Here is a 25598-nt window from a genome sequence, read left to right on the forward strand (position 1 = left end):
TTAGTTTTTAAAAAATCAGTAATTTAGAGAACCCATGGGAGTTTTCTGCTTTTTGAAATATTCCTTCACACTGTAGAGCTTGTTGTGTTTATATCTTGTGGATGGTGGAGTCTAAATAGTGCTCTAATACTAACTTAAAAAAGATGGTGTCATGAAGGTCGGAGAAGTGCATGGATAATAGGCCTTAATTTAACCAGCAGGTGGAGCTAGTCCATTTCATTCCAGTGAAGCCAAAAAGTCCTGTGAATTTGACTTTTTTTAGGAAGGAACAAATCTTATTGATCATTGCAACATTTTATATCCTCTTACACATTACTATCCTTTTTGTTACAGGTATAGAGCCCCTGAAGTTCTTCTACGATCAACAAATTATAGTTCTCCTATTGACGTGTGGGCTGTTGGTTGTATTATGGCAGAACTCTACACGTTAAGACCGCTCTTTCCCGGCTCCAGTGAAATAGATGAGATTTTCAAAATTTGCCAAGTTTTAGGAACACCTAAAAAGGTATGGAACATTATCGAAGTGGTTGCAGTTTTTTTTTCACATTGAAAAGCCTTAGTGCACACCATCACCATTGACGTAAAGAGTAGGATGGAAGATAGAGAAATAATGTTTAGGTGATGTCATGCTTGGATTTTAAAAGCCTGTATATTATTGGGGGAAAGGGAAGGCTTGGGGAGGTGTGGAGTTCCACTCTTTTTTGTGCCAAAATCATCTTGCAGTTTTTAAACGTTTATGATTTTTACTTAAAGTTGGAATACCTTTTATTTTCACTCCCATAAAGAAAAGGGAAGTAGTGATCTCATGTCTGTTGCAAACAGCTTTTCATGGGTATTGTAAGTGTCGTACTGAGGTATTTATTAGCAGCCATTCTCTTCTGGGACTGAAGGGCTAACTAAATTGTCACACTGCTCAACCCTGAACTAAGCTTCCTTCCCCACATCCAATCCATTACCAAGATTGCTTTCATTCCACCTGCGTCACACCGCTTGCACCCGCTCTGAAGCTCCTCTCACTACTGCCAAAACCCTAATCCGTTCTCTTATTACCTAGATGCACGACTCCTCCACTGCTCTTCTCAACAGGCTTATTCAGAACACCGTAGCGTGCGCCCTTGCCCGCACAAAGGCCCTTACTCTCATCATCCTAATTTATCTCCACTGTTTCCTCTTTGCCCCACCTAATCAAAGTTAAGATGCTGCTCACTTTCATATCCGTCCATGGCTTCACCCCACTTTACCTTAGCAACCTCAAGCTGAACATTCCCAAATGTATCCTCCAGTCTTCCAACATTGGTTTACTGCTTGTTCTTTGCACACACTGCTCCATCATCAGTGACTCTTCTTTCAGCCATTATGCCTCTTTCCTCTGGCACTCACTTCTTAAGCCTGTTCACCTGCCCCCTTCCTCCCTGCTTTCAAAAGCCTCCCAGAAACCCTTATCTTGGTCCATGCTTTGCCCTGCTCACTCCAAATTTCTGTACACGAAGAGTACTTTAAAAATGTAATTTGAATCTAGTTTTCTGCATTTGGAAGATATTCCATCTGCATGCTCTGACAATGATGATTTTGTGGATTATCCTGCTTTTATTTGTATTACTTCATAATTGACATCTCTTAGAATAATTGGTCAGAAGGCTATCAGCTTGCAGCAGCCATGAACTTCCGCTGGCCTCAATGTGTCCCCAATAACCTCAAGACTCTGATTCCCAATGCAAGTGGTGAAGCTATTCAACTCATGAGAGATATGCTCCAATGGGACCCAAACAAGCGACCAACTCCAAGCCAGGTGAGTTTTTACTATAACTAGAAGGGATCATAAGTGACCTGTTTTCAATGCATACTGCTGCTACTATAAAATTGAAATATGAAACCTACAATTATTTGAAGGAGTGGTAAAATTATAAAATCTTACAGCACTGAAGGAGGCCATTCGGCCCATCATGCCAGCTCTTTCAAAGAACTATCCAATTTGTCCAGTTTATGGTAAAATCAGAGGAGTAGATTTTCGTCCGTTCTGCCTGGGTATGATGTATCACCTGGGTGTGAAGGTTGAATTCTAGTAAATTAATGGAACAAAAATCAGGTGGGTTCTATAATTGGTGTGTGATCCTCCCACCAGATATTCCTCAGTACGCTTTATGCCCAGATGGAAAAAATGAAAATCTACCGAAAGACTATTACAGCACAGGAACAAGCCATTTGGCCCATCAAGTTTGTGACGTTATTTTTCTCCATGAGCTATCCAGTCTAATCCCACTCTCCTGCTTGCTCCCTATAAGCTTTAATATTCCTCTTTTTCAAGCAAGTAACTCCATTTCAAAGAATTTATGGACACTCCAACAGTTTGTGGCAGAGAATTCCATGTTCTAACTACCTTTTACATAAAGAATTTTCATCTAGCCTCCCTTATGATTCTCTTTCTGATCAACTTTAATAAATGTGTACCCTCTCGTTACCATTAGGCTGACCAGTTGAAACAATCCATCACTTTTTACCTTATAACCCTTCATGTTCTTGAAGACCTCAAATCCAATTGCTCCTTAACCTTTTCAATTCTAGTGAAAAAAGCCTCAACTTCTCAAATCTCTCTTCGCAACTGGAACCTTGCAACCCTGGTAACATTGTAATGAATCTATGCCTCACCTTTTCCATTGCTTTATAACTTCCCTATAACAGTGTGCCCAAAACTGCATGCATTACTCCAACTGAATTTACATGGGTAAGATGGGTATAGAGGGATATGGGCCAAATGCAGGCAACTGGGACTAGCTTAGTGGTATAAACTGGGCGACATGGACATGTTGGGCCGAAGGGCCTGTTTCCATGTTGTAAACTTCTATGACTCTATGAAGCCTAATTAAGGCCCTGTTCAACCTCAACATCACATGCTTTTGTATTCTATGTCTTTAGATACAAAAACAAAAAATTCTGTTGGCCTTTTTGTAAGGCTTCTTATGAACATACGAAATTGATGGGCAGGAAAAGACCAGCTGATCCATCTAGCTTGCACCACATCATGATGGCTGGACCACGCCCCTACACCCATCCCACAGCCATGTAATCTCCTGGGAGAGGCAAAAAACAGAAATAACCCAGGGCTAATGAGGAAAAAAACACTATGTAAAGTTCCCTCCAACTTCAGCTGATCAAAACCATCCCAGGAGATCCCATGGACCAAGTGTTATTTATAAAGACAGTTACCTTCTATATGATGCGATCTCTGCCCCAGTCAGGAACTGGTCCAGCTCCTTCTTGAAGGCATGCAGTATGTCAGTACCCACCACACCAGCTGGCAATATATTCCAGAGGCTCTCACTTCTCTGGGAAAAGAAGACCCGCCCAATATCCAGTCTATTCCTACTCTTTCATAGTTTAAACTCGTGCTCCCGGTCCTCCCCAATCTGTTAAACTGGAATCACCCATCAATAGGGACACTGTCCAGCCCTTTAATTATTTTATAGACCTCTATCAGGTCACCTCTAAGTTTATGCTGCTGTAAAGTAAATAGACCGTGGTCCTTGAGCCTACCTGAGTAGCTGAGGTTCTTTTAAGCTAAGAATCATTCTTGTAGCTCTCCTCTGGACCTTTTTCAAAGTCACTATATGGGGGGACCAAAACTGGGCACCGTATTCGCGATGCAGTCTGATCAGCGATCTGTTTAGTGTCAAAATGTCCTTTGATTTATCGTGACTGGTTCTATTAATATAACCCAATACCTTGTTAGCTTTAACTACAGTTGCTCTACATTGGTCTACCTGCGCAGCCACTTTTAATCTTTGTATTTGCACAATGTATCTATACTCCATTTAGGGTGTATTTTCTTTCCCTCTTGTTTCCAAAATGTATTACCTCAATTTTTTAATGATGAGAATTAACATTTTGCTGCTTCATATTGTCCTGTATTTTTCCACAGGAGAAGAATATCAGAACATGCTACCACCGTGTTTTTTTTAAATAAAGGAAGGACTTAAGAGCTTGTAAATCAATTTTTATTGTCTTTATTCTGATGGCAGTTAATACTTTGCTGCTTCCTTGTCCTGATATTCTCCCACTGTGCACTGTGGAAAAATAAGAGCATATCCCATTGCAGCTGCTGGCCGCTCAACCCGATTCAAAAATCAATATTATCTCTGTCTATTTTGGCGGTTCCTAAAAAAAAAAATCAATATTTTTTATACCCTTGTCTGAAGATTAATTGATTAGTGTGGCCTGTTCTACTGACGTAACAATAAATACTTACGCCACAAATCTAATTGCTGTCTGCGCCCTAATTTAAAAATCAATATTTTCAGTGCTGCTGGCTTAACTTTTGTCAACCAGTATGCAGAATATATTTATTTTTTGCCTCCTGTGTGTTTTTGAATGTGATTAGTGCTGATTGCTGATTCTGCTCAGTGTGCAGATGGTGTTCTGAAATGCTCAAGACTAATCTTTTTTGCTATGGTGAGTGAGTGCATTTGATATATTTTCCTTTACCTAACTTGAGTTTTCCTGTTGAGGTTGTATTGTGACAAAAAAATGACACATTTCACAGTAATTAAACTCTCCGCTGCTTATTCAGTTCCTTTTTGGTGCACATATCCTTTTAGTGCGAGGTTCTCTTATCCACTGATTTAAGAATTTATTTCATCACATTATTTTGCAATATTGAAATAAGACAGTTTAACATGAACATGTCTTTGCTGCCCATGTGCAGTGCTGCAGCAGCTCGACTATTCTGATTTTCATTCGATTTTCTGTCCTTATCCTTGCTGTCCTGAAAGAGAGATGTACTGTTCATGGTTCCACAGATAGGAACATCCCTTCAAAACCTCACTGTACCTGTTTTTTAAGAGCTTAGAAACTGGGTGATATTGAACTCTTCAAGTTGAAGGACCATCACAGCCAAATCCTTTCTTCATCTGATATGCAGTTCCAACTGGGTAGAAGTTGCGAATGGAGCACTCTACACTTGGGAACAGTGAGCCTCTTGCAGCATGCCCAAATGTCATCTCTGCTCAGATCAGTTAATTCAGTATAGACAAGTAGTAAAGATACATCTGATAAACGAAAGCCTGATACTAAATTGGTTTTAGCACGTCTGAAGGAAAAGGACTCTTAAAAAGGCGGAGGGACTATGAAAAGGATTGTTAATTGACGCATTGTAGAAGATTACAAAGCAGAGGATAGATCACCATAGCAACAAGAAAGATTCCAGGCTGGCTGGAGGTTGTTTCAACATTTGCCTACTTAACTTGGTTATGTTGTGGACACTGAAAGAAAACAAGACGTGTCAATCAATCGTGGATTGTATTTGTAAGAGCCTATTGTAAACAATTTTACAACACCAAGTTATAGTCCAACGATTTTTATTTGAAATCTACAAGCTTTCGGAGGCTTCCTCCTTCCTCAGGTAAATGTCAGGCGCTTCTTGAAGCCTACGCATTTATACATCATAGAACAATTGTAAACAATTTTACAACACCAAGTTATAGTCCAACAAATTTATTTTAAATTTCACAAGCTTTCGGAGGCTTCCTCCTTCCTCAGGTGAATGGTGTGGAAATGAAATTTTCGAATCCTTCGCATTTGAAAATCACAGAACAATGCCTGGTGATTACTGCCCGTTGCCAAGGCAATCACAGTGAGCAGACAGAGAGGTGTCACCTAAAAGGCCACCGAATATACAAACTCCCCAAAAAAAAGAGAAGGAAGACAGTCAATGACCCGTTATATTAAAAACAGATAACATGTGTTCGCTGGTGGGGTTACGTGTAGTGTGACATGAACCCAAGATCCCGGTTGAAGCCGTCCTCATGGGTGCGGAACTTGGCTATCAATTTCTGCTTGACGATTTTGCGTTGTCGTGTGTCTCGAAGGCCGCCTTGAAATATGCTTACCCGAAGGTCGGTGGCTGAATGTCCATGACTGCTGAAGTGTTCAGGGAGAGAACCCTCCTGTTTGGCGATTGTTGCGCGGTGTCCGTTCATCCGTTGTCGCAGCGTCTGCATGGTCTCGCCAATGTACCATGCTCTGGGGCATCCTTTCCTGCAACGTATGAGGTATACAACGTTGGCCGAGTCATCGGAGTATGAACCGTGCACCTGGTGGGTGGTGTCCTCTCGTGTGATGGTGGTATCTGTGTCAATGATCTGGCATGTCTTGCAGAGGTTACCGTGGCAGGGTTGTGTGGTGTGGTGGACGCTGTTCTCCTGAAAGCTGGGTAATTTGCTGCGAACGATAGTCTGTTTGAGGTTGGGTGGCTGTTTAAAGGCGAGTAGTGGAGGTGTGGGGAAGGCCATAGTGAGATGTTCGTCGTCATTGATGACATGTTGAAGGCTGCGGAGAACATGGCGTAAGAACCTATTGTTAACAAGCCACTGCCCCAGAGGTGTGGTTCTATGTTAAAAAGGTTTTTTAAAGCTAGGCAGAAGTTAGAGTAGGAAGAGACACTGCTCCACCGCGACTGCTCCAACCTTGTCTATCACTTCCTGGCGGAACCACCTCACCTCGAATCTTCATGACTGCTCGCTACCATACAGCTTGATCCCTCGATGCAGACTTTCAGATTGCCTGTGAAGTAGATGACCTGGCTGCAAGAGGAAGCCATCCTACACTACAGCAGTGTCCATCAAAATACTTGGAATCTTCCCAACAAACTTGAGCTGACCATGGGTATATAACTTTCGTTATGGGTTTAGTTTAACATAGACATTTGATTTCCAATAGGTTATGTATTTTGGGAATTCAGAAGAAATTGTTTTATTGATAAAGAAATTCTAAATCAGGCATAAACCCAAGATGTTGTTTAATTCTAATGTCATTTTTTGTTGTGTATAATAAATGTTTGTTTGTTTGTTTTCTTTATAAAGCCATGGATTGTGCCTGAAGTTTCTTTAGGAAAAAAGAGCCCATTAAGTTAAATATAAAATTAAACCTTGTGGAGATAAAAAGGCATTTCCCCAAATTAAAGTATAAAATCGCTTTGCACCTTTTTGCTCCTACACCTGGGATTTAATCTGCTACCTTTCTGGTTTATATGGTATGATGCATAATTTACCTATTGAGTCATCGTGGGGAGGTTAGGAGGCACCTCTGACATATTTTGTGCTTCACAATGACCTTTTGTTATCCATTGTATTTGTAGGCACTACGGTATCCCTATTTTCATGTTGGTCAAGCTTTGGGAACTCCTCAGCAAATGCAAGAACATGGAAAGCAGCAAAGGGAAGTGCAATGCAAACATCCAGTTCGTCAGCTGAAGCCTGTACCTCCACCTCAGCCCCCACCTCCTCCTCATCCTCATCCACCTTCAAGGCCATTTCAACAAATTACTCCCTCTCAGCCCCAAATGTGTGTGCAGCAAACAGATCCAGCACCTGGTTCACTTGAAAGAGGAAACAGAAGTGAACAAGAGAAACCCCATCAAAATAGTCTACCTTCAATAAATATCAAAATGTGTCAAGTAAGAGTTCTTGAATTTAATATAAGAATAACAATATTGTATAGTACAGTTGAAGTATTGTTCAGCATCATAAATGTATCTATCCATTTGGTGCAAGAGACAATTGATCAGATTATCCATTATTTTAGAATTAGTTTTACGCTGGCCTAACAATATGACCTTATCACATTTTTACTGTATTTATGTACCATATGCAAGACTCCTGATCCAAAGCATGAATCCTAATGTATACATTCTAATGTAATTCTGTTACCCTGCTAATACTGCTCTCCAGTGGAAGCATAGGATTGTGAAATTACCCCTTATAACTGCAGATTTTTTTTTGGTGGTTAGGAATCTTGCACATAGCCATGATTTTGAACATACGTAAATGATGGGCAGGAAACGACCAGCTGGTCCATCAAGCCTACCCTACACTCATGATGTCTGGAACATCCAACTAGACACTTCCTACCTACCCCCCCCCCCCCCCCCCCCCCCCCACCAAGCCATGTAATCTCCTGGGGGAGGCAGAAAAAAACCCAGGGTCAATAAGGGGGGAAACAAACTCTGAAAAGTTCCTCTTTAATCTCCTAAGGTGATCAAAACCAGTCCAGAAGATCATATTGACCATGCATATGTAGGATTTAAAGCCCAACTTTTAGGATTATAATCTAATCCAATCTAAGGACTGGTTCATGAAGACAAGACCACCACGGTACTGGTATTATGGTTAAAGGGAAAACAGATTTATTAAGCACATCGCAATTAGTACAAAGAAAGTGATACTTAACAAAGAGAAATAGTCACAGTCACAGTCTATTCCTTGAAACCTTGGGAGTATCCCTCCAAGTGGCTGCGGCACGGTCTCTCTGTCTTGCTGTGTTCTGTTGACTGAAGAGTTCTCTTCCTTGCCAGAATCTTGCGCGCCTTCCTCAGCTTTTGAGGTCTCTTCTTATCCCCTTTTTCAGTCTATGTGGCAGTTCACTATTACATCCACATCTCTCCGCCTTACCACTAATCATGTCTCTCAACCTTTAAAAATTACATCCCAAGCATAACTCCTGGTACCATCCGTGCCTTGTCACAGACTTAACGGTACCTTATCTTAGAGTTTACATTGCCAGCTTTCATAGAACCGTTTGTATAAACAGACTTCTATTCACTAGCTTGCGGGAGCTCGAGGTAGAGAGGCCTAAGCCTGTGTGACTCCTTGATTCATTTCACCGTCAGTCCTTTTATCGACATATCTTTAGACACTATGCTATTACAGCACATCCTCCCTTAGTGCCTGTGATTTCCCCAAGGTCTCTTAATTCCCACTTTAATGTTGTCAGCATTCTGTTAGTTTTAACTGCAAATTTGACTATAATAACCATCATGCACCCTTCTCGGCCCACCAGCACTTTCTTATTAAATACACGTTGCGTGGTTCATACTATATTAATACACAGTACAGTTTACACTTATAGATACATAGATTCATAGTACATTTCATTCTACTTCTACTATTGATTCTAATTATACTAAATTATATCTGTTATTGGGTTAATTCATACACATACGTTAACTATTAATCCACTTACCTTCTATATTCTCGGCAAGAAAAACAAATCTATTATTGAGGAAAGGTTATTCTTATCTGCTAATAGTTAAACTATCTCTAACGAGGACCAACCATTGTAATTTTTATTTTGTATAGGCTGATCATCCATGGTCTTGTTCACAGCGAATCAAATATTTTATTATCACCATTAAATAGTTTAGCATATGATGTGTTGGTATTTAAACTTCAGAAACTAAAAATGCATGATTTGTCTTAGACACTTGACAACCAATTAGATTGATCAAATTTTTTATTTTATTTAAGAATCATTCTTTTTATAGGAATAAAATAAGGGTAACATTTGGTTATTTCTTTGTCGCGTTTTTTAAAGTGGAAAAGTGCTCAAATATTTTTTCAAGAAACCTCTTAACATTATTGTGAACATGGAGAACCAGGTCTCCCTTGCCGTTGATACTGGTGATACAATTGCTCTGGTGATACAATTTTCTTTCCTTTTAAATATTTAAAAATATTGTAAACAATAAAAAGTAAGTTTTTAAATCATTATTTAACAATATATAAAAGAGTGTTTTAATACAATTATCTGCTGAGTGCTGATCTTGTCACACAGGGTAATTGGCCATGTTCTTTTTATAGCACATTAAGTCAGAGTAGAGAGCCATGCAACATGTACATTCAAATAAGTTTATGTTATGCCATGGGGATTTTTGTCACTTCTGAAGTCATGAATATTGCGGCCCTAATCGAAGTCACAAATTATGTCCTTTCTGACTGTGGTGCATGTTCTCTCCTCGTCATCGCTTTGACATGGTCAACCACACCATCTTCCTCCAACCGCTCAGTTATCCAGCTCAGTGGGTCTGCTCTCGTTTGGTCCCATTCTTACCTATCCAATCATTGCCAGAGCATTTCCAGCACTGGCTTCTAGTCCTGTCCCACACCATTCGTTCCCCAAAGATCTATCCTTGCCCCCTTTCTCCTCCTCAGCTACCTGCTTCCCCTAGGTGATATCATTCAGACAGTGGGTCAGGTTCTACATGTATGGCGACAACAACCAGCTTTAACTCTCTACCACCTCTTTTCACCCTCTGATGCCTCTGTGCTGTCAGACTGCTTGTCCAGCATCTAGTCTTGGATGAGCTGCTATTTCCTCCCGTTAAACTGCGTGAAGCCATCGTCTTCAACTGGCACCACAATATTTGTACATTTGCCACTGATTCTATTCCCCTCTTTGGACAGTGTCTCAGGTTGAACTGCACTGTTAGTAACCTCTGAGTCCTATTCGACTCTGATCTAAGCTTCTGATCCCATTATCCTCTCCATTACAAAGATCGCCTACTTCTACATCCATAGCATTGCCTGCCTCCACCCCTTTCTCAGTCCATTTTCTGCTGAAACTCGCATCTATTCCTTTGTTACGTTCAGACTCAACTATTCCAATGCTGTCCTGGCTAGCCTCCAATCTTCCACGCTCTGTAAACTCTTGTCCTTGCTAACCTGCTTTGGCTCCTAATCTCCCAATGTCCCTAATTTAAAATTCTCATACTCGTTTGTAAATCCTTTCATGACATCGCCGCTCCCTACTTCTGTAACCTCTTCCACCCCACCCCTAGAGCTTTGAGTTCCTCCAACTCTGGCCTCTTATGCATCCCACACTCCCTTCACCCCACAATGGCAGCCGTGCCTTCAGCCATATAAGTCCCGTGCTCTGGAATTCCCTTCTTTGGAATGTTTTCCTATGTTAAGTACATGTTGTTTGTTGTGGAGAACTCCAGTGACAGTCTTCCAATGTTATAATTTTATTTCCAGCATTTGTTTTAATACCTGACTATTTAATTACTGTTGGTGCTCAACTTTTTAATGTGGTATTTTTTGTTTGTGATCTCAGAAAGCAACCAGGACAGAGGACAATATATGCAGCAGCACAAAGCCAAAAGGCAGTGCTCGACGATGGAGTCACACTGTTTTGAAAGATTTCAATACCTGGAAAGATTCAGGAGATTTGGGATTTAGTCCTTCAACTAAAAACACAAATTTAAATGATAAAAAAAGACACAGTCAAGAATCACAGTTTAAGTAAGCAGACCATTATTTTGGCTAAATGTGCCAATTTGTGCATTTTTCTTTTTGAAATTGTAAACCATTTGATTTACCCCTATGTTACAGAATGGGAAGCCTTTTAGACTTCACTCCTTCAAATAGTAAATCAAACAGCAACAATATGCCTACAGCCACTACAATGCCTCAACCAGATACAACTACATCTAGAGTTTCAACAGCCAAGTTTCACTATCTGAAACAATCAAGGTATCTGCCAGGTTCGTAACAAAAAAAAATCTATAAAGTTTATTAAAGTGAAAAAAGAACAATTAACTGGAGGGAATAAGAAGGAATGTAAGTTTTGAACTTGCAGAAAAATCAGACAGAATTAACTTATACGTTGTTGTTTTTATGATTTGTATGTACGGGCTAACAGAGAGCTAATGTCATCTGAGTTTGTCTGACTATCTGCACCTGCTCCCTGGTTTCTGTTTACTATTACTGTCCTAATTAAGAATTACCACCTTCCTATTTTTTCCTACAATCTTCAGGCTTAAAACCCAAGCTTGGCATCATCTAATCACCACTTCCTTACTTTTATTATTTTTAACCTCGAGGGTATGCTGCCCTATACCATGGGCCTTCTTTTCTAAATAAAAAAGAAAAAGATTAAGTGAATCTCCAGGTTTAGAACACAGGACAAAACCTACCCTAGAGATGTGGCTACTGGAAGTTGGAACCAATTCTGAATGCAGAATTCACTATAATGTGCTAAAAATTAGAGACTGATTTCAAGTCTCATCCATTGTAAACAGCGTAAAAGATTAGAAAATCTACCATAAAATGCAGAGGGAAGTTATTTCATTTCATATTTTGTTTTGTAGGGTGAGGGCGTGGTGTGTAATGACAGATGTTGGCCAAAGTGTTCCATGTGATAGATGCATAATATATATGCTGAAGGGCTTTAATCACTGCAAATTCATGTAAGGGATTATTTATAGTTGATCAACAGAAATTAATGATTCATATTTTACGTGGAACATTTCAATGTTGAAAGAGGAAAAAATGGAGGGCGGGGAAGAGGAGAAAGTAAAATTTGAATTGATAAAAGGCAAGTTGATAAAAAGAGTGAATAGATAGCTGAAGGGATTTTTAAATATCTCTTCTGTTTTTAAAATAGATTATGGGCAAAAATTACTTCACCTTTTGTCTTTCTGAAAAACCCACTCATTATTTTGGTTAAATGTGCATTTTTCTTTTTGAAATTGTAAACCATTTGATTTACCCCTATGTTACAGAATGGGAAGCCTTTTAGACTTCACTCCTTCAAATAGTAAATCAAACAGCAACAATATGCCTACAGCCAATATTATGCCTCAACCAGTTACAACTACATCTAGAGCTTCTACAGCCAAGTTTCACTATCTGAAACAATCCAGGTATCTGCCAGGTTCAGTACTTCTGAAACTGACAGGCAGTCATTGGAAGTAAGATACTGCAATTGTAACCGTCAAAGTCTCTTTGATCTTGCAGGAATAAATGCCAAGAACATACCACTTGCCAATACAGGTAAAGACTTCAGTGCACATAGACCGTGGGCCAATTCTAACCTTTCCAGTAAACCTTTAGGAGTAGTTGGAGGAGCTCTCCCCATCAGCCGTACCAATGCAGGTACTGTGGTTACATTATGTTTGATTATGGATAATACTTTTCAGTAAAAAGACACATTTTTGTATAATTTTTAAAATACCATTGTGTACAGTGTACATGGTACAATATACATACTACAGTTGATGAGTGAGCTTTATATAGTGACATGCGGATTGAGATTGAATCTGAAGAGCCCTGGTAGTATTGGGTTGCGCTATTGCACTTCCATGGTGCGTGAACATTGCGAGCATTTTGGTTTTGTTTTTGTAAGTCAAGTGAGTGTCACTCATACGATATTTTGTAGTTATTTTCAATTAAGATTTACTTCTGGTGAGGCCGTTTAATCTTTCCAGTAGCTAGAATTGAAGCAAACGCCTTTCTCAAATTTTCTACATTAAGTAGTTGTCAATCATCACAATTAGCTATGGTGCTAATCAATCATTTTAAGAGATACCTAAATAATTATCATCATTGTGAGTATACCAAACCACCTTTGGTAAAAAAGAACCTCTGTATATAATCAAGTTTTTAAAATATATCTGCATGCATCATGCGAAAGATTTTTGCGATGACATAGAATGGTTACAGCACAGAAGGAGGCCATTTACATATCCAACATTGGTGTCTATTACTCATTTTTATTTACTAAATAAGAAATGTAACTCACCACATCTGTATTCCTAAATCATCACACGTGATGTAACTGCAGTGACACTGTCCCATTTTTGTCATTTCCAACCCTTTCATGGGCAGTGGCCCTAGCCTAAGGTAAGAATGAGGGTGCCAAAGTCTACAATGTCCTTCTATTGCTCTTGCATAAAGCTGGCACGGACTTAATGGGCCGAATGGCTCCTTCTGTGCTGTAACCTTCTATGATTCTATGCCATAAACCCTTCTAGGGTTAACACAGCGAACTAGCACCCTATTGCTGTCTGACAATACCACTTTTGAGCTGATCACTGGAAACTGGATGAGGGATCCAGAGTAGCACTACTTGGATCTCCATGGAGCAGTTACTTGCCTCTACTCTACACCTGTCAGACATCACAGATAAGATCAGAAACTCACTGGGGAGTCCTGGGGGATTGTATTCCTTTTTCTCTTTAGGGAGGATATATCCATTGCCATAGGTACAGGAAAAGTTATGTCCTTTTAGATTGTTTTTTGTATTTTGGATCAAAAAGGCATCAATTCTGATGCATTAGGTTTTTTTTAAGGAAATAGTGAATTTCTCGTGGTGTTACACACTGGTTGTCAAGACCAATTTGAATTTTTCAGGTCAAGCAGGTTTAGAGGGTGGAGGATAATGGAACCAATTTGGGAGAGTAGGAAGCAGGAGGAGACAAATAAGAGGGATAGGGATAGGTGGGGTAAGGCAGTGTTGTCCAATATGTTGGCGACTGGCCACGTGTGATGATTTGGGAATCCAGATGTGGTGAATTACATTTCTGATTTAGTAAATAAAAATGAGTAATAGACACCAATGTTGGATATGTAAATGGCCTCCTGCTGTGCTGTAACCATTCTATGATTCTATGTGATCTCAATACTCATTTGCATGATGCATACAGATATGTTTTAACTTTTTTGAGTGTTTGTTGATAAAATAGTAAGACAAAAAGCAGAGTGGGCAAGTGTTTTTGATCATTGTGTGTGCTTTACTTCCTTGGTTACTGCTTATTGGTTATCTGCTGAAGTGGTGTGTAACACAGGTGAAAATGCTGTACTTCAGTACCATGGAAACACCAGTTACATTGTATTTAGAGGGAAATTGTCATCATGGTCAACTCAGCTGAATGAAATAACTGCTCCAGTCAGTAGAACAAAGCAAGCCCAACTGATAACGAGCAGCTCCTCTGGGTCAAAATCCTGGCACTTCCTACCTAACAGCGTTGTGGGAGCACTTTCACCACATGGACTGCAGCAGTTCAAGAATGCACACCACCACCTTCTCGAGGGCAAGTCGGAACAGAATAGGCCATTCAGCCAGTCGAGCCTGTTCCGCCATTCAATGAGGTCATGGCTGATCTGTATCCTAACTCCATCCACCCACCTTGGTTCCATATCCCATAATACCCTTGGCTAGCAAAAAACCTATCGATCTTCAATTTAAAATTATTAATTGAAATAGCATCTACTGCTTTTTTGTGGGAGAGAGTTCCACACTTCTACCACCCTTTGCATGAAGAAGTGTTTCCTGACTTCTCTCCTGAATGGCCTAGCTCTTATTTAAGATTATGTCCTCTTGTCCTAGTCTCCCCCACCAGCTGAAAAAGCTTCTCTCTATCTACCCTATCAGTTCCTTTTCAAAATTCTAAAACCCTCAATCAAATCAGCCTTTAACCTTTTATATTCCAGGGAATACAGGCCTATTTTCTGTAATATCTCCTCATAATCTAACTCTTGGAGCCCTGGTAACTGTCTGGTGAATCTGCGCTGCACTCCTTTCAAAGCCAATATCCTTTGTTTGGTGCGGTGCCCAGAACTGTACACAGTACCCCAGATGTGGTCTAACCAGGGCTTTGTATAGCTGTAGCAAAACTTCCTCCCCTTCATATTATAGCCCTCTAGTTATAAAGGCTGACATTCCATTAGCCTTTTTGATTATTTTTTATACCTGACTACTACATTTTAGTGATCAGTGTACATGGACCACTAAATATCTTTGGACCTTCACTGTTCCTAGCTTTTCACTATTCAAAAAAAAACTCAGATCTATCCTTTGTTGGTCCAAAATGGATGACCTCACACTTTCCTGCGTGGAAATCCAGCTGCCATAGTTTTGTCCACTACTTAATCTATCAATGTCTCTTTGTAATTTTAAGCTCACGTCTACATTACTTACTACGCCACCAATCTTTGTGAATAGGCAATAAATGCCAGCCTTGCCAGTGACTGTCACATCCTGAGAATGAGTTTTTTTTTTAAAAGTGCAAAATGATCAGATTGTTGAGCTCCTGAAAGGGAGTGATGCTCCTTATTCTGAAATCATGTACTTCATGAATGTGCACTGGCTAAGTAGGGGGAAAGTGTTGGAAAGATTTGTCAAACTGTTTAGAGATTGTCTTGACAAAAAAAAGCAAGCTGGACGATTTCTCACAAATTGAAAATTAAGCTTGGAAGTGTGATTTGTTCTTTCTCACTGATATCAATAGTCACCAGAGTGAACTGAACGGAACTTGTAGGGAAAAGGAAAAACTGTTTGTGACCTTGTGCACTATGTGATGGAATTTCAGCAAATGGAATTGTAACACTTTACTCCCCAAATTTGCAGCGATATGCAACTGAGCAAGATTTTTTTTGAGAGAGATCGCTGTGATTTCAAAGCTTGGCTTTGAAATTTGCTGGAAAAATTTGAGATGATTTGCTGATTTCAACTGTTTCAGTCTGGCTGTCCAGTTCATGAAAGATCCATTCTGCTTTGACGTTAGGAACTCGTGAAAACTAATGGAACTGCCCTCTGTGGACAAACATCGACTTGCTGGCACTGCAAACTGCATACATGACTAATGCCAACACTGTGCTGGAAATGTGACACAATGCTCTGATTGAGGCGGAAGAATTGTCAGACCCATGCTGTGTCCCACGTTTGGCTTAACTTGGTTGTGCAAGTCAACATTCTTAGCAGTCATTCTGCTGGTACTGTTTGCAACTGCTGGACAAAATCCTAGAATCTGCAGTAAGATGTACTGTGTCTGAATTTCATGTCAGAATTCCAAACTTTGATGAAAAATGGCCAAATTTTTCACTAAATGGTGTTAGATGTTAAGTAAATATACACCTGTGAAGTACATTCACCTGTATTTTGCAGTTTTTCTTTTTCACCAAAGTTTCGAAGAAGAGCAAAGAATTTCTTCCCTGTGTCCTGGCCAATATTTATCCCTCAACCAACATCACTTTTTTAAAAAAAAACAGGTTTTCTGGTCATTAGCCTATTGCTGTTTGTGGGACCTTGCTTTGTGCAAACTGACTGCCACGTTTCCTACAGTACAACGGTGACTACACGTCAAAAGTGCATAATTGGCTGTAAAGCGCTTTGGGAGATCGTGAAAGACGCTGCATAAATGCAAGTTCTTTATTGGGGTAGGGGAATTGAGGCACAGAACATCCGGCCATTGGGGGAGGAGAAATACAGCCGGGTTTTTGGGGGGGTGGTGGGCATGTAGTCCAGGGATCAGTTTTTACTGTAAAAGGAGAAATGAAGCAGAGTAAAGGTAGCCTTTGATGGGTATCTGCAGCCATTGGGATTGGCAGCCAGTGGGGTAACGGTTGAGGGTACTACAATTGCTCATTGGGATGGAGAGGATTGAGGACCAAATACCTTCTCGATAGAGGAATGGAGTAGAGGACCAGAAACTTGGTCAGTGGGTTGAGAAGGGGTGGTTAAATCATGCTGAATGAGGGGGTAGCTTGTAGTTGTAATTCCTGTATGTTCATTTGGCTGCTGTCACATAACATTAGGTTTGACCCCTGTTCTAATCAATTGATTATTTAACATGTTCACATCATACCCACAGGTGCAATACCATTAGAATCATGAAACCACTCATGGTTTTTAATATAGTACAGATACTCCTCAAAACACTCATCTTTGGGCTCTGTTTTCAACCTATCTTCCATCTCCGTTTCACAAAGTTACAGGTGTCTTGAGCCTTGTTGCTGCTGAACCATTATTTTGCAATATGATTCAATAATCTAATCCATGTGGACAGGCTGAGAACCACTGCTTCTAAAATTTTTGCTTGTGATTGGACACCCATACATGTACTGATACAAGGGGCTCGATTTTCCGATGTCCCAGCGGGTGCGTTCGTGGGGGGGGGCTCCAAAAATTGGGGATTCCCGGGGCAGATGCGGAGCCCCGCTCCAACCCTCACTCATTGCAGGAGGCCACTCTGTCACTTTGGACAAAGTTTGGCCTGTACCACCCTCCTCCTAACACTAAAATTCACCAACTTGCAACCTCAACCCCGGTGTGCAGACACATTTACCTACCTTGCGGACCCCCTCAAACGTACATTTTCCGGATGGGGGCCGCCGTAGTTGCAGTCATTACCTCGGAGGACGAACAGCATTGCCGGCCACACCGTCCACCTCTGACACGTGGCGCTCCACAACACAGTGCTGTGACACATCCACCTGCACAGCAGGAGGGAGGGCAACTGCAGAGAGAGATGCGTCGCAGAAGGCACTACCCTCGCCACAGGGTCCACAGACAGAGGCTCAGCTTCCTGGACCTCTCTGAGGAGCAATGCATACGGAGGCTCAGAGTCACTCGACATGTAGTCATGGACATCTGTAGCCTCCTTCATGCCGAGCTGCTCCCGGCTGGCGGCATCTTAACTGTCGCTGTCAAAGTCACCACTGCCCTCAACAACTTCTCCGCATCCTTCCAGGGTGCCACCGGGGACATCGCCGGCATCTCTCAGTCGTCTGCACAAAAGAGCCCTGCAAACACACCAACACTCTGCAGTGACACAATGGGTGGCATCAGTTGTGGGTTTTCATGGTGATCCTCAGGAAAGGGCATTATTGCACAAACCAGACAAGATTTGCAAAGATGTGGCAGTAGTGGTGATAACAATTTTTAATGATTTTTTGCACAACAATCAAAAGTAAATCAAAAACATGACATTTTGTCTTGCACCCTTGTGCATCCCCTTTGTGCTCACAAAACCTTCGCCTTGCGTTTATGGGAACCCCTATGTGGTGCTACCTCTGTGGCTTCAGCAGAGGTAGTGGCAGGTTGCCCTTGTCCATGCCCTGACCGATGAGATGCTTTGCGTGGACGCCCTCCGGGTTTGGGTGCCCATGAGGGCCCCTCCAAAGACTGCTCCATCTGCACCTGTGCAGGGGCAGACTCGGCCACCTGGAGAGGGGGCAGCATTGCAGGTACTGGTGGAGAGGGGGCAGCATTGTGGGTACTGGTTGAGAGGAGAGCAACGGGTGAGACGTGGGAGCGCTTTGAGTGGCGTCCCCACTTCCATGTCCCCTTTCACCATCATCCCTCTCCTGGCCCAGGCCCACATCACTCCTTCCACCCTGCTGGACGACAGTTTGGAGGACTTGTGTGAAGCCTTGGAAGGCCAGTTGTATTGTCTCTGTCAGCCTTTTTAAGGCGGCAGAATGTTGCTCACCCTGAATCCGAACGGCCATTATCAGGGCCTGAATGGACTCATTGTTGAGCTGTGCTTGAAGCTCGATGGATGCTAGCCTTTCCTCCATCGCAGATATTCCCGCACCTACCTGCGACACTATCTCAGCGATGCCTTCACGTCCCTGTGACAGTATTCCACTCATGCAGCTGTTGGACTCCTCCATCCTCTTCGCGATTGTGGAGAGTGCGCATTGCAACTGTTCCAGTACCTCCGCAATGTGCTGCTGGCCCTCGATGACCCTCCTTTTCATGGCTGGCCCCCAGGGTTCGGCATCTGGGTCCAGCTAAGCAGAGCCTGGAGAAGAGTGCTCCCACCGACGCGGACTCTCCACGGCTGCCCCTGCCACCAGGGTCTGCTCGTGCCCACATGCATGGTGACTTACCATGTGCAAGCCCAACTAAGTGAAGACGGGGACCCACCGTGGTGTGTGTATCTGCGCTGGTGGATGGCTGGCTCAGATATGACGATGCCCCCTCAGAGGCCGGCAGGTCCTCTGAGGAATCACCCTCACGGCGCTCGCAGATGGCCCTGCAAGAGAACAGAAAGCAATATTAAGCATGTGGACAGATGTTGAGGTGCTGCAGATGCCAAGTGATGTGAAGATCATTCGCTATCATGAGTGCTGAGTGTTAGATTTCTGTCACCAGCCGTCTTGTGCACTCCCAGTCTCGGCGTCCGCCACAGACAGGCGCTCCAGAGTCCGGCTTATTTCGAGTGCCTGCTGCTCCGCATCTGTTAAGACCACCTGGTGTGGCGGGCCCCCTCTGGTCCTTACCATCTCCCGGGCGTTCTGGCATCTCTTCTCCTATCAAGGCAAAACACAGAGGCGTGATTGAGTGATGGTTGCATGGTGACCTGCTGCATGTATTGGTGTGGGTGGGGGTGACCATGAGGGAGATGCATGGGAAGGTGCCTGTGAGACGTAGCCATGAGATTGTGTGAGGATTGGGTTGCGTGGTAGTGTTCGAATGGGAACTGGGGCGGTGAGGATGATGGTTGAGTGATGAGAGCGTTGTGTGGTGGTGGAGGTGATGTGGAAGTCGGAGTGTAGGAGAATGCGTAAGTATACTCACTTTGGCTGACATGGTTAGGTCATTAAATCGCTTCCTGCACTGGACCCAGGTTCTGGACACATTGCCGCTGCTGCTGACCTCCTCGGCCACCTCCAGCCAGGCCTTCTTGGTGGCGGAGGGAGGACACCTCCTCCCATCCGATGGGAAAAAAAATTTCCTCCCTCCTCCTCCTCCTCACCCCATTGAGCAGCACCTGGAGTGAGGAGTCAGAGAACCTTGGAGCAGCCTTGCCTCTGGCCTGCTCCATGCTCCAAAATTGGTTCTTTGATGCAGGAGGAGCATTGGAGGACTGCCTCTTTAAATAGGGCTCCTCCTGCTGACAGCCTGTGATGCGGGTGCGCAGTCCGCCCGCTGCGCAGGTCTGGAACGGGAAACCATGGTAAGTGCCTTCAATTAGGCTGCGATCGTGTGCGGAGCACCCCGATTTCACTGGGCGCGTTACCCACACGCCCAGTCGACCCCCTGCTGCCGACCCGCCTCCCTCCTAATATTGAGCCCAAGTTGTGTGTATATATGCAAAAATATTTTCTTGCGCTTTTGCTGTATGGAGTTGGCAATCAAAATAATGCAGTAATTTAGGTCACAAGTCCACTGTTGCAATAATGACTTAAACACCTTCTCTGCTGGTTGCTATCTACCTTCACCCTTTATGGTGGGTAAATGCATAACATAGTCTGGCTCTGTTTATATTGTGAAATGGAGGACAGCATTGGATAGGATCATTACCTTCTTCCACCCCCCCCCCCCCCCAAATGTAAAATCTGCATTAATCAACATCGCAAGTAGCCTGCAAACTTTTGCCATATTTTTACGATATCTTGTAACCTTTGTCAAGAGACTGAGGCGTTTTTAAAAAGTGTAGGTAAATTGGATCTGTCAGAGCTCGGGATTTGGCATCGTAAATACTTTAACATATCCTTTTTCCCATTCTTCCAGGCAGGTGTATTCCACTGTTGGCCTCAAAGCTGCCACACACACTAGTTTGTACAAGACAGAATTTAGTAAAGTACATTTGTCAATTAAAATCTAGAATCCTAGAGGCATCAAAGTGAATTATTGCACTGATCCGTCACCTCTGAGACCTGGTTCAAATTTCAAAATATTGGGATGTCAGCTGTAAGGGTCCTATGTGGAATGAGTGTGAAAAGTGTCCATCTAGTTCCAGTTCCCAGTAGTGGGACCCCACAGCACAAAACTGCCCATAATTGTTAGTCTCACTCAGGTCATAAGGATGGCTGGTGTTGGTAAATAGGAATGATACTATAAGGTTGCTCTTCTGACGTTGAACCAGAGGAGACAAAGTTTTAGTCTAATGATGTACAGTCTACACCTGATAATTCAAAATTATCTTTTGCACCAAAAATAAATTCTATAATTTAAATGAAGTAACTTAAGTAACAGCAAAATGGGAGTTTAGTGCTTAAAAGAAAAATTGCATTTCATTATATGAATTAAGAGGAGTAGACTTTGTCGGGTGCTCGATTCCAGCATTCATCCCAAACCAACATAATTCACTTTAATGCACACAAAATTCACTGAAAAGTATAAGTTTTTTTAAAAAATCATGTAAATGATATGGCACGGGCCGAATGGTGGCCTCCTGTGCTGTAACCATTCCATGATTCTGTAAATGTTATGGTGGAAAATGGGGCTCTTTGTTTCTGTTACGTAAAAATTGAAGATTTTTTTCTGTCGTTAGGAGCTACCACATATACTTACAATTTTTTTTTTCAGTTTATGCAACTGGCACTGATGCCTCTGAAGGATACACACCGTCATTTCTTAAGAAAGAAGTTGGATCTGCTGGCCAAAGAGTGCAATTAGCACCACTTGTGGAAACCGATTCTAGTAAGTATAAAAGACCTGTTCAATTGGACGACATACACCTTTCAGTTAATCTTCATAGAATATTCTTTGCAATTTTTTCTACACACTTTCTCTCTCGCTCCACTCTTGGGGATGTGGTTTCATTGGTGCTGGTAGCCCTCCAATACTTCACCTGAGTGACTATTCATGTGTTAGCCTAGACAGTGTCAGCAAGCTATTTGATTCTGTGAGGCATCAAGGCTGACCCTGATCCTGTTCTTGCCTGATGTCCACACATGCTTTCAGCAGGAGTTACTGGATAGCAAGCAGGAGTGGGGATACTACCTTTTTTTCTCATTGCTTCTCTAACCCAAGGGCACTTTAGGTGCCCCTGCCTCCACTTTGACTGAGATCAGCTAACTCAGCATAGTTCAGGGATTGAACCTAGGACCTTGGTGATCTGTATGACTTTGTTACTTGCTGCCTTTAAAGCAAATAACAATACAACATTAAGTTTTAACTAATGTACTGTTTTACTTTGAATGCATCGTAAGATAATTCCAGTACTACCAATGAACTAAGGTTTTTGTATTATTTAGATAAATTTACTTTAGTGTGGGAAATACTGTTAAGCTTAATTATACCTTTAATGTGGCATCACATTAGAGGCAGTTAATTGGTTTATAGGTAACTATCATACAAAGAAACTGTTATAAGGAATAACCTTTACAAGAAGATTATTAAAAGAATAACTTCAAAGTAACAGAACATCTTTTTCTACAGATTATGCATCTTGGAAATCGAACCGATCACAGTTGGGATGTCAATCATACAATTCTTCAAGCAAGAGCATCAGTGGGTTAATGCCACGTCCACCCCCAATCCATCCAATACATGGGCGAATTGACTGGTCTTCCAAATATGGAGGACACAGATAAAAATGGATGTAAATAACATGCAGCTACTACTCAGTGATATTTGTTTCTTCATGACATCTTCTGAATATTTCAATTTTTCCGGTTGAAAAATTGCCACATTTAAAGTTGAATTTATGTATTGCAAACACCCAAACAATTGCTGTTGGGGTTGGTTAGGTTTGTTTCCATTAACAGTTAGTGTTTTTCCACACTTCAGAAAAAAAGATATTTTTGCAAGAATTTTTTTGAAAATTTGCTGGTTAATAGTAATTTAATGCTTTTTACACTTTTTTCTACTTCTGTATATATTGTGTAATGTATATAACAAGTTATCAGGGTTCGGTTTTTAAAAAAAAATAAGTGTATTGTATTAAGTATTTTGTTAAAGGACAGGGTAATGGTAGACACATGCAGATCTTTTTGCATATGAAAACTAGCATTTAAAGGATATACTCTGATGAATCTGATATGCAGGCGCACTATAAGTGTGAGTCATTGAAATTTGCCTGTGGCAATTGAGCAGGGAGACATTTATTTTTCTAAGTTTTTTGGGGGGGGAGAATTTATTAGTGTGAAGAATCCTCATGTAGCAAACTCATTGAGTAGTCTTCATTGAAAAGTGAAGAGTGAAAAATATTTTACTCACTTTCTTAGTCTTTTAGCACATATCATTTCCCTTCTTTGGAATAGACTGTAGACCTCCTCCCAGGCTTCTCTTGATGCTACTGTATAATGGGCTATAAAGAAATTGTCCACTGGCCTGCTGATTTTCCTTCCTTTGTACCCAGTGGAGAAGTGCCTTCCTCTAGTGGTACAAGAGAAACAGTGAATCTAAAACATGGAAAATTCTGACCATAAACCTGTATCCTGCTACTAAATGGCACAAGCATATTGGCGCTCCAGTGTCCTGTACCACTGTCCATCTCTAATCCTCCCTTTCCCCCTCCCCACCCCAAATAATTTTCAGCAGGCATTGAAAGTCCATTGTAGAGGATTACTTTCAGAGAAGTATTAGTTTATTATGTTCTAAAGGCAATGTCATTTTTATGTTAAGCAATAATGGATATACACTTTCTTGGACTAATTCTTTTGTAGGCTGTGCAACTAAAGGACCAAGCCAAATATAAAGTGCGTCAGTATTCTACTTTACTTGTATTTATCTGGCAAGACAGACTCACAAAATGCACTCTTAAGATTTTAGTTGCATTTTTAAAATGCTCCCATATATTTTATTCCCATTTTCTTCCTTAGAGCTCTGAGGATATTTCTGTGACCATCTTCAATGCTGTGTTGTGGCTAGCCACAATTTCATTACTTTCCCTTCTCCACTCAAATAACTTGCATCTCATGTCTGATTAATGCTGACCCAAATGGTCTTTCCAAGGATTTGGGTAAAGTTGAAATGCAAAGGTCAGTCACCGCTGAGACTAGAGCCTAGGTCTTCTAGTCTGCAGCGTAACATCAGTTCCAGTGTTCAAATAAAGTATGATTGAATAGTCTTCACTGCATTTTATTTGTGGAGAGTTTCGAGACCAATTTTTCCTAAGCTTTTCCATTATATAAACTTTGTTGATAAATTCCAATTGTGTGTGCATGCATGTGTGTGGTGCCTTTTTTACTGTCGTTTTTTGGAAGACTTTTCACTATTTTGATAAAACATGGTGAAGATGCTTCTGCATCATATTCTAATGTCTGTCTGTTGCATCGTCCTTTCATATCCATTTTAACCTATAGCATCTGTTGAGCTGTGCTATCATAGTCAAATCAAAATGCATTATAGCAATACAGTAAATTGTATATAATATGTTAAATGAGTATCATTTGTGCTCAGTATTCTCCATTTATAGTTTTAATATAGTTAAATTACTGAGTCAAATTTGCTATAATTATACAATGCCATTCATTTGAAAGATTTACTGTTGTAACAAAACTGTTCCTTGGATCAACCCAGGTATCATAGTTGTATTAACATTAAAATGAATAGTTTTAATTTAGTCTCCAGTTTTCTTCTTGGAGATCTAAACTTCTGTTAGAATTGGCAGTGAATCAATGTGAAACATTGAATACCACATACTTTGTTTCATTTTGTCTTTATATTTTCCAACTGCTTGTCTAGTTTTCATGAATTTGTGTGTGGGTATGTCAGGTAAGCTGCCTACATGCAATCTAAGGTAATTATGAAAAAGGAAAAAACTGATGTCTGTTTACTCTGACCAGATACCTGCCATGCTTTGCAATCCTTGCTTGAGTTGTTTGTTTCCACACAGGAAAAAAAATCGAATCTGTACTCTTGCTTGAAGGTTAAAAGTTGGATAGGCTGTTTGCTGAGTCAAAGTTGACATCAATATTATCTATGCTTCATATTTTTGTGAGGGAACACCAGTGAAAAGTTCAGTTCTGTGTTCTTACTTGGAACGGAAAATTCTAGTTTCATCACAACTACTCTTCTCAACTGTCTCCTGTATATCAATTACCTTTTGAGGGTAGACTGTCTAAACTTGGACACAGTCTTCTAAATGCAGGCTTTAACCAGATTTGACTTGTGATCAAAGTTCCTTAAGATGCATCCTGTTAGTTGATTCAGTCCTGTTGATAGCATCTTCACAATAACTAGATACTTTGTCACTGGCTGATAATCACAGCCAAATCTGTCTCCTCCACCTTGCTAATTGTAAACAATTTTACAACACCAAGTTATAGTCCAGCAATTTTATTTTAAATTCACAAGCTTTCGGAGGCTACCTCCTTCGTCAGGTGAACGATGTGAAAATGAAATCCTCGAGATGAAATCGCATTTATAATTCACAGAACAATGCTTGGTGAGTACAGACAGTTTTTTCAACTGCCCGTTGCCAAGGCAATCAGTGTGCAGACAGACAGGTGTTACCTGCCAGGTCTCACAGAATATACAAATCACCAAAAAAAAAACAACAAACAAAAAAAAACAGAGATAGAGAGGTA

At 41.2% G+C, this 25598-nt stretch overlaps 1 protein-coding gene across 7 annotated transcripts in view; it reads left to right on the forward strand.

The window, feature by feature from the left end:
• The window catches only part of LOC137321573 (serine/threonine-protein kinase ICK-like), an 82509-nt gene extending 58373 nt beyond the window's left edge, over window positions 1-24136 (forward strand). For 6 of the 7 annotated variants that reach the window (XM_067984000.1, XM_067983999.1, XM_067984006.1 and 3 more), the window contains 9 exons: window positions 334-505; window positions 1622-1789; window positions 4399-4446; window positions 7130-7447; window positions 10882-11069; window positions 11160-11311; window positions 12567-12704; window positions 21649-21762; window positions 22504-24136. In XM_067984000.1, coding sequence (XP_067840101.1) covers window positions 334-505; window positions 1622-1789; window positions 4399-4446; window positions 7130-7447; window positions 10882-11069; window positions 11160-11311; window positions 12567-12704; window positions 21649-21762; window positions 22504-22658 — 1453 coding nt within the window. In that variant the 3' untranslated portion in view covers window positions 22659-24136. The remainder of the gene's footprint in view (window positions 1-333; window positions 506-1621; window positions 1790-4398; window positions 4447-7129; window positions 7448-10881; window positions 11070-11159; window positions 11312-12566; window positions 12705-21648; window positions 21763-22503) is intronic. The other variant, XM_067984005.1, reaches the window with a different exon arrangement.
• Window positions 24137-25598: the final 1462 nt, after the last annotated feature.

The sequence above is a fragment of the Heptranchias perlo genome, chromosome 5 (assembly GCF_035084215.1).
Source record: "Heptranchias perlo isolate sHepPer1 chromosome 5, sHepPer1.hap1, whole genome shotgun sequence".
Lineage (NCBI taxonomy): Eukaryota > Metazoa > Chordata > Chondrichthyes > Hexanchiformes > Hexanchidae > Heptranchias > Heptranchias perlo.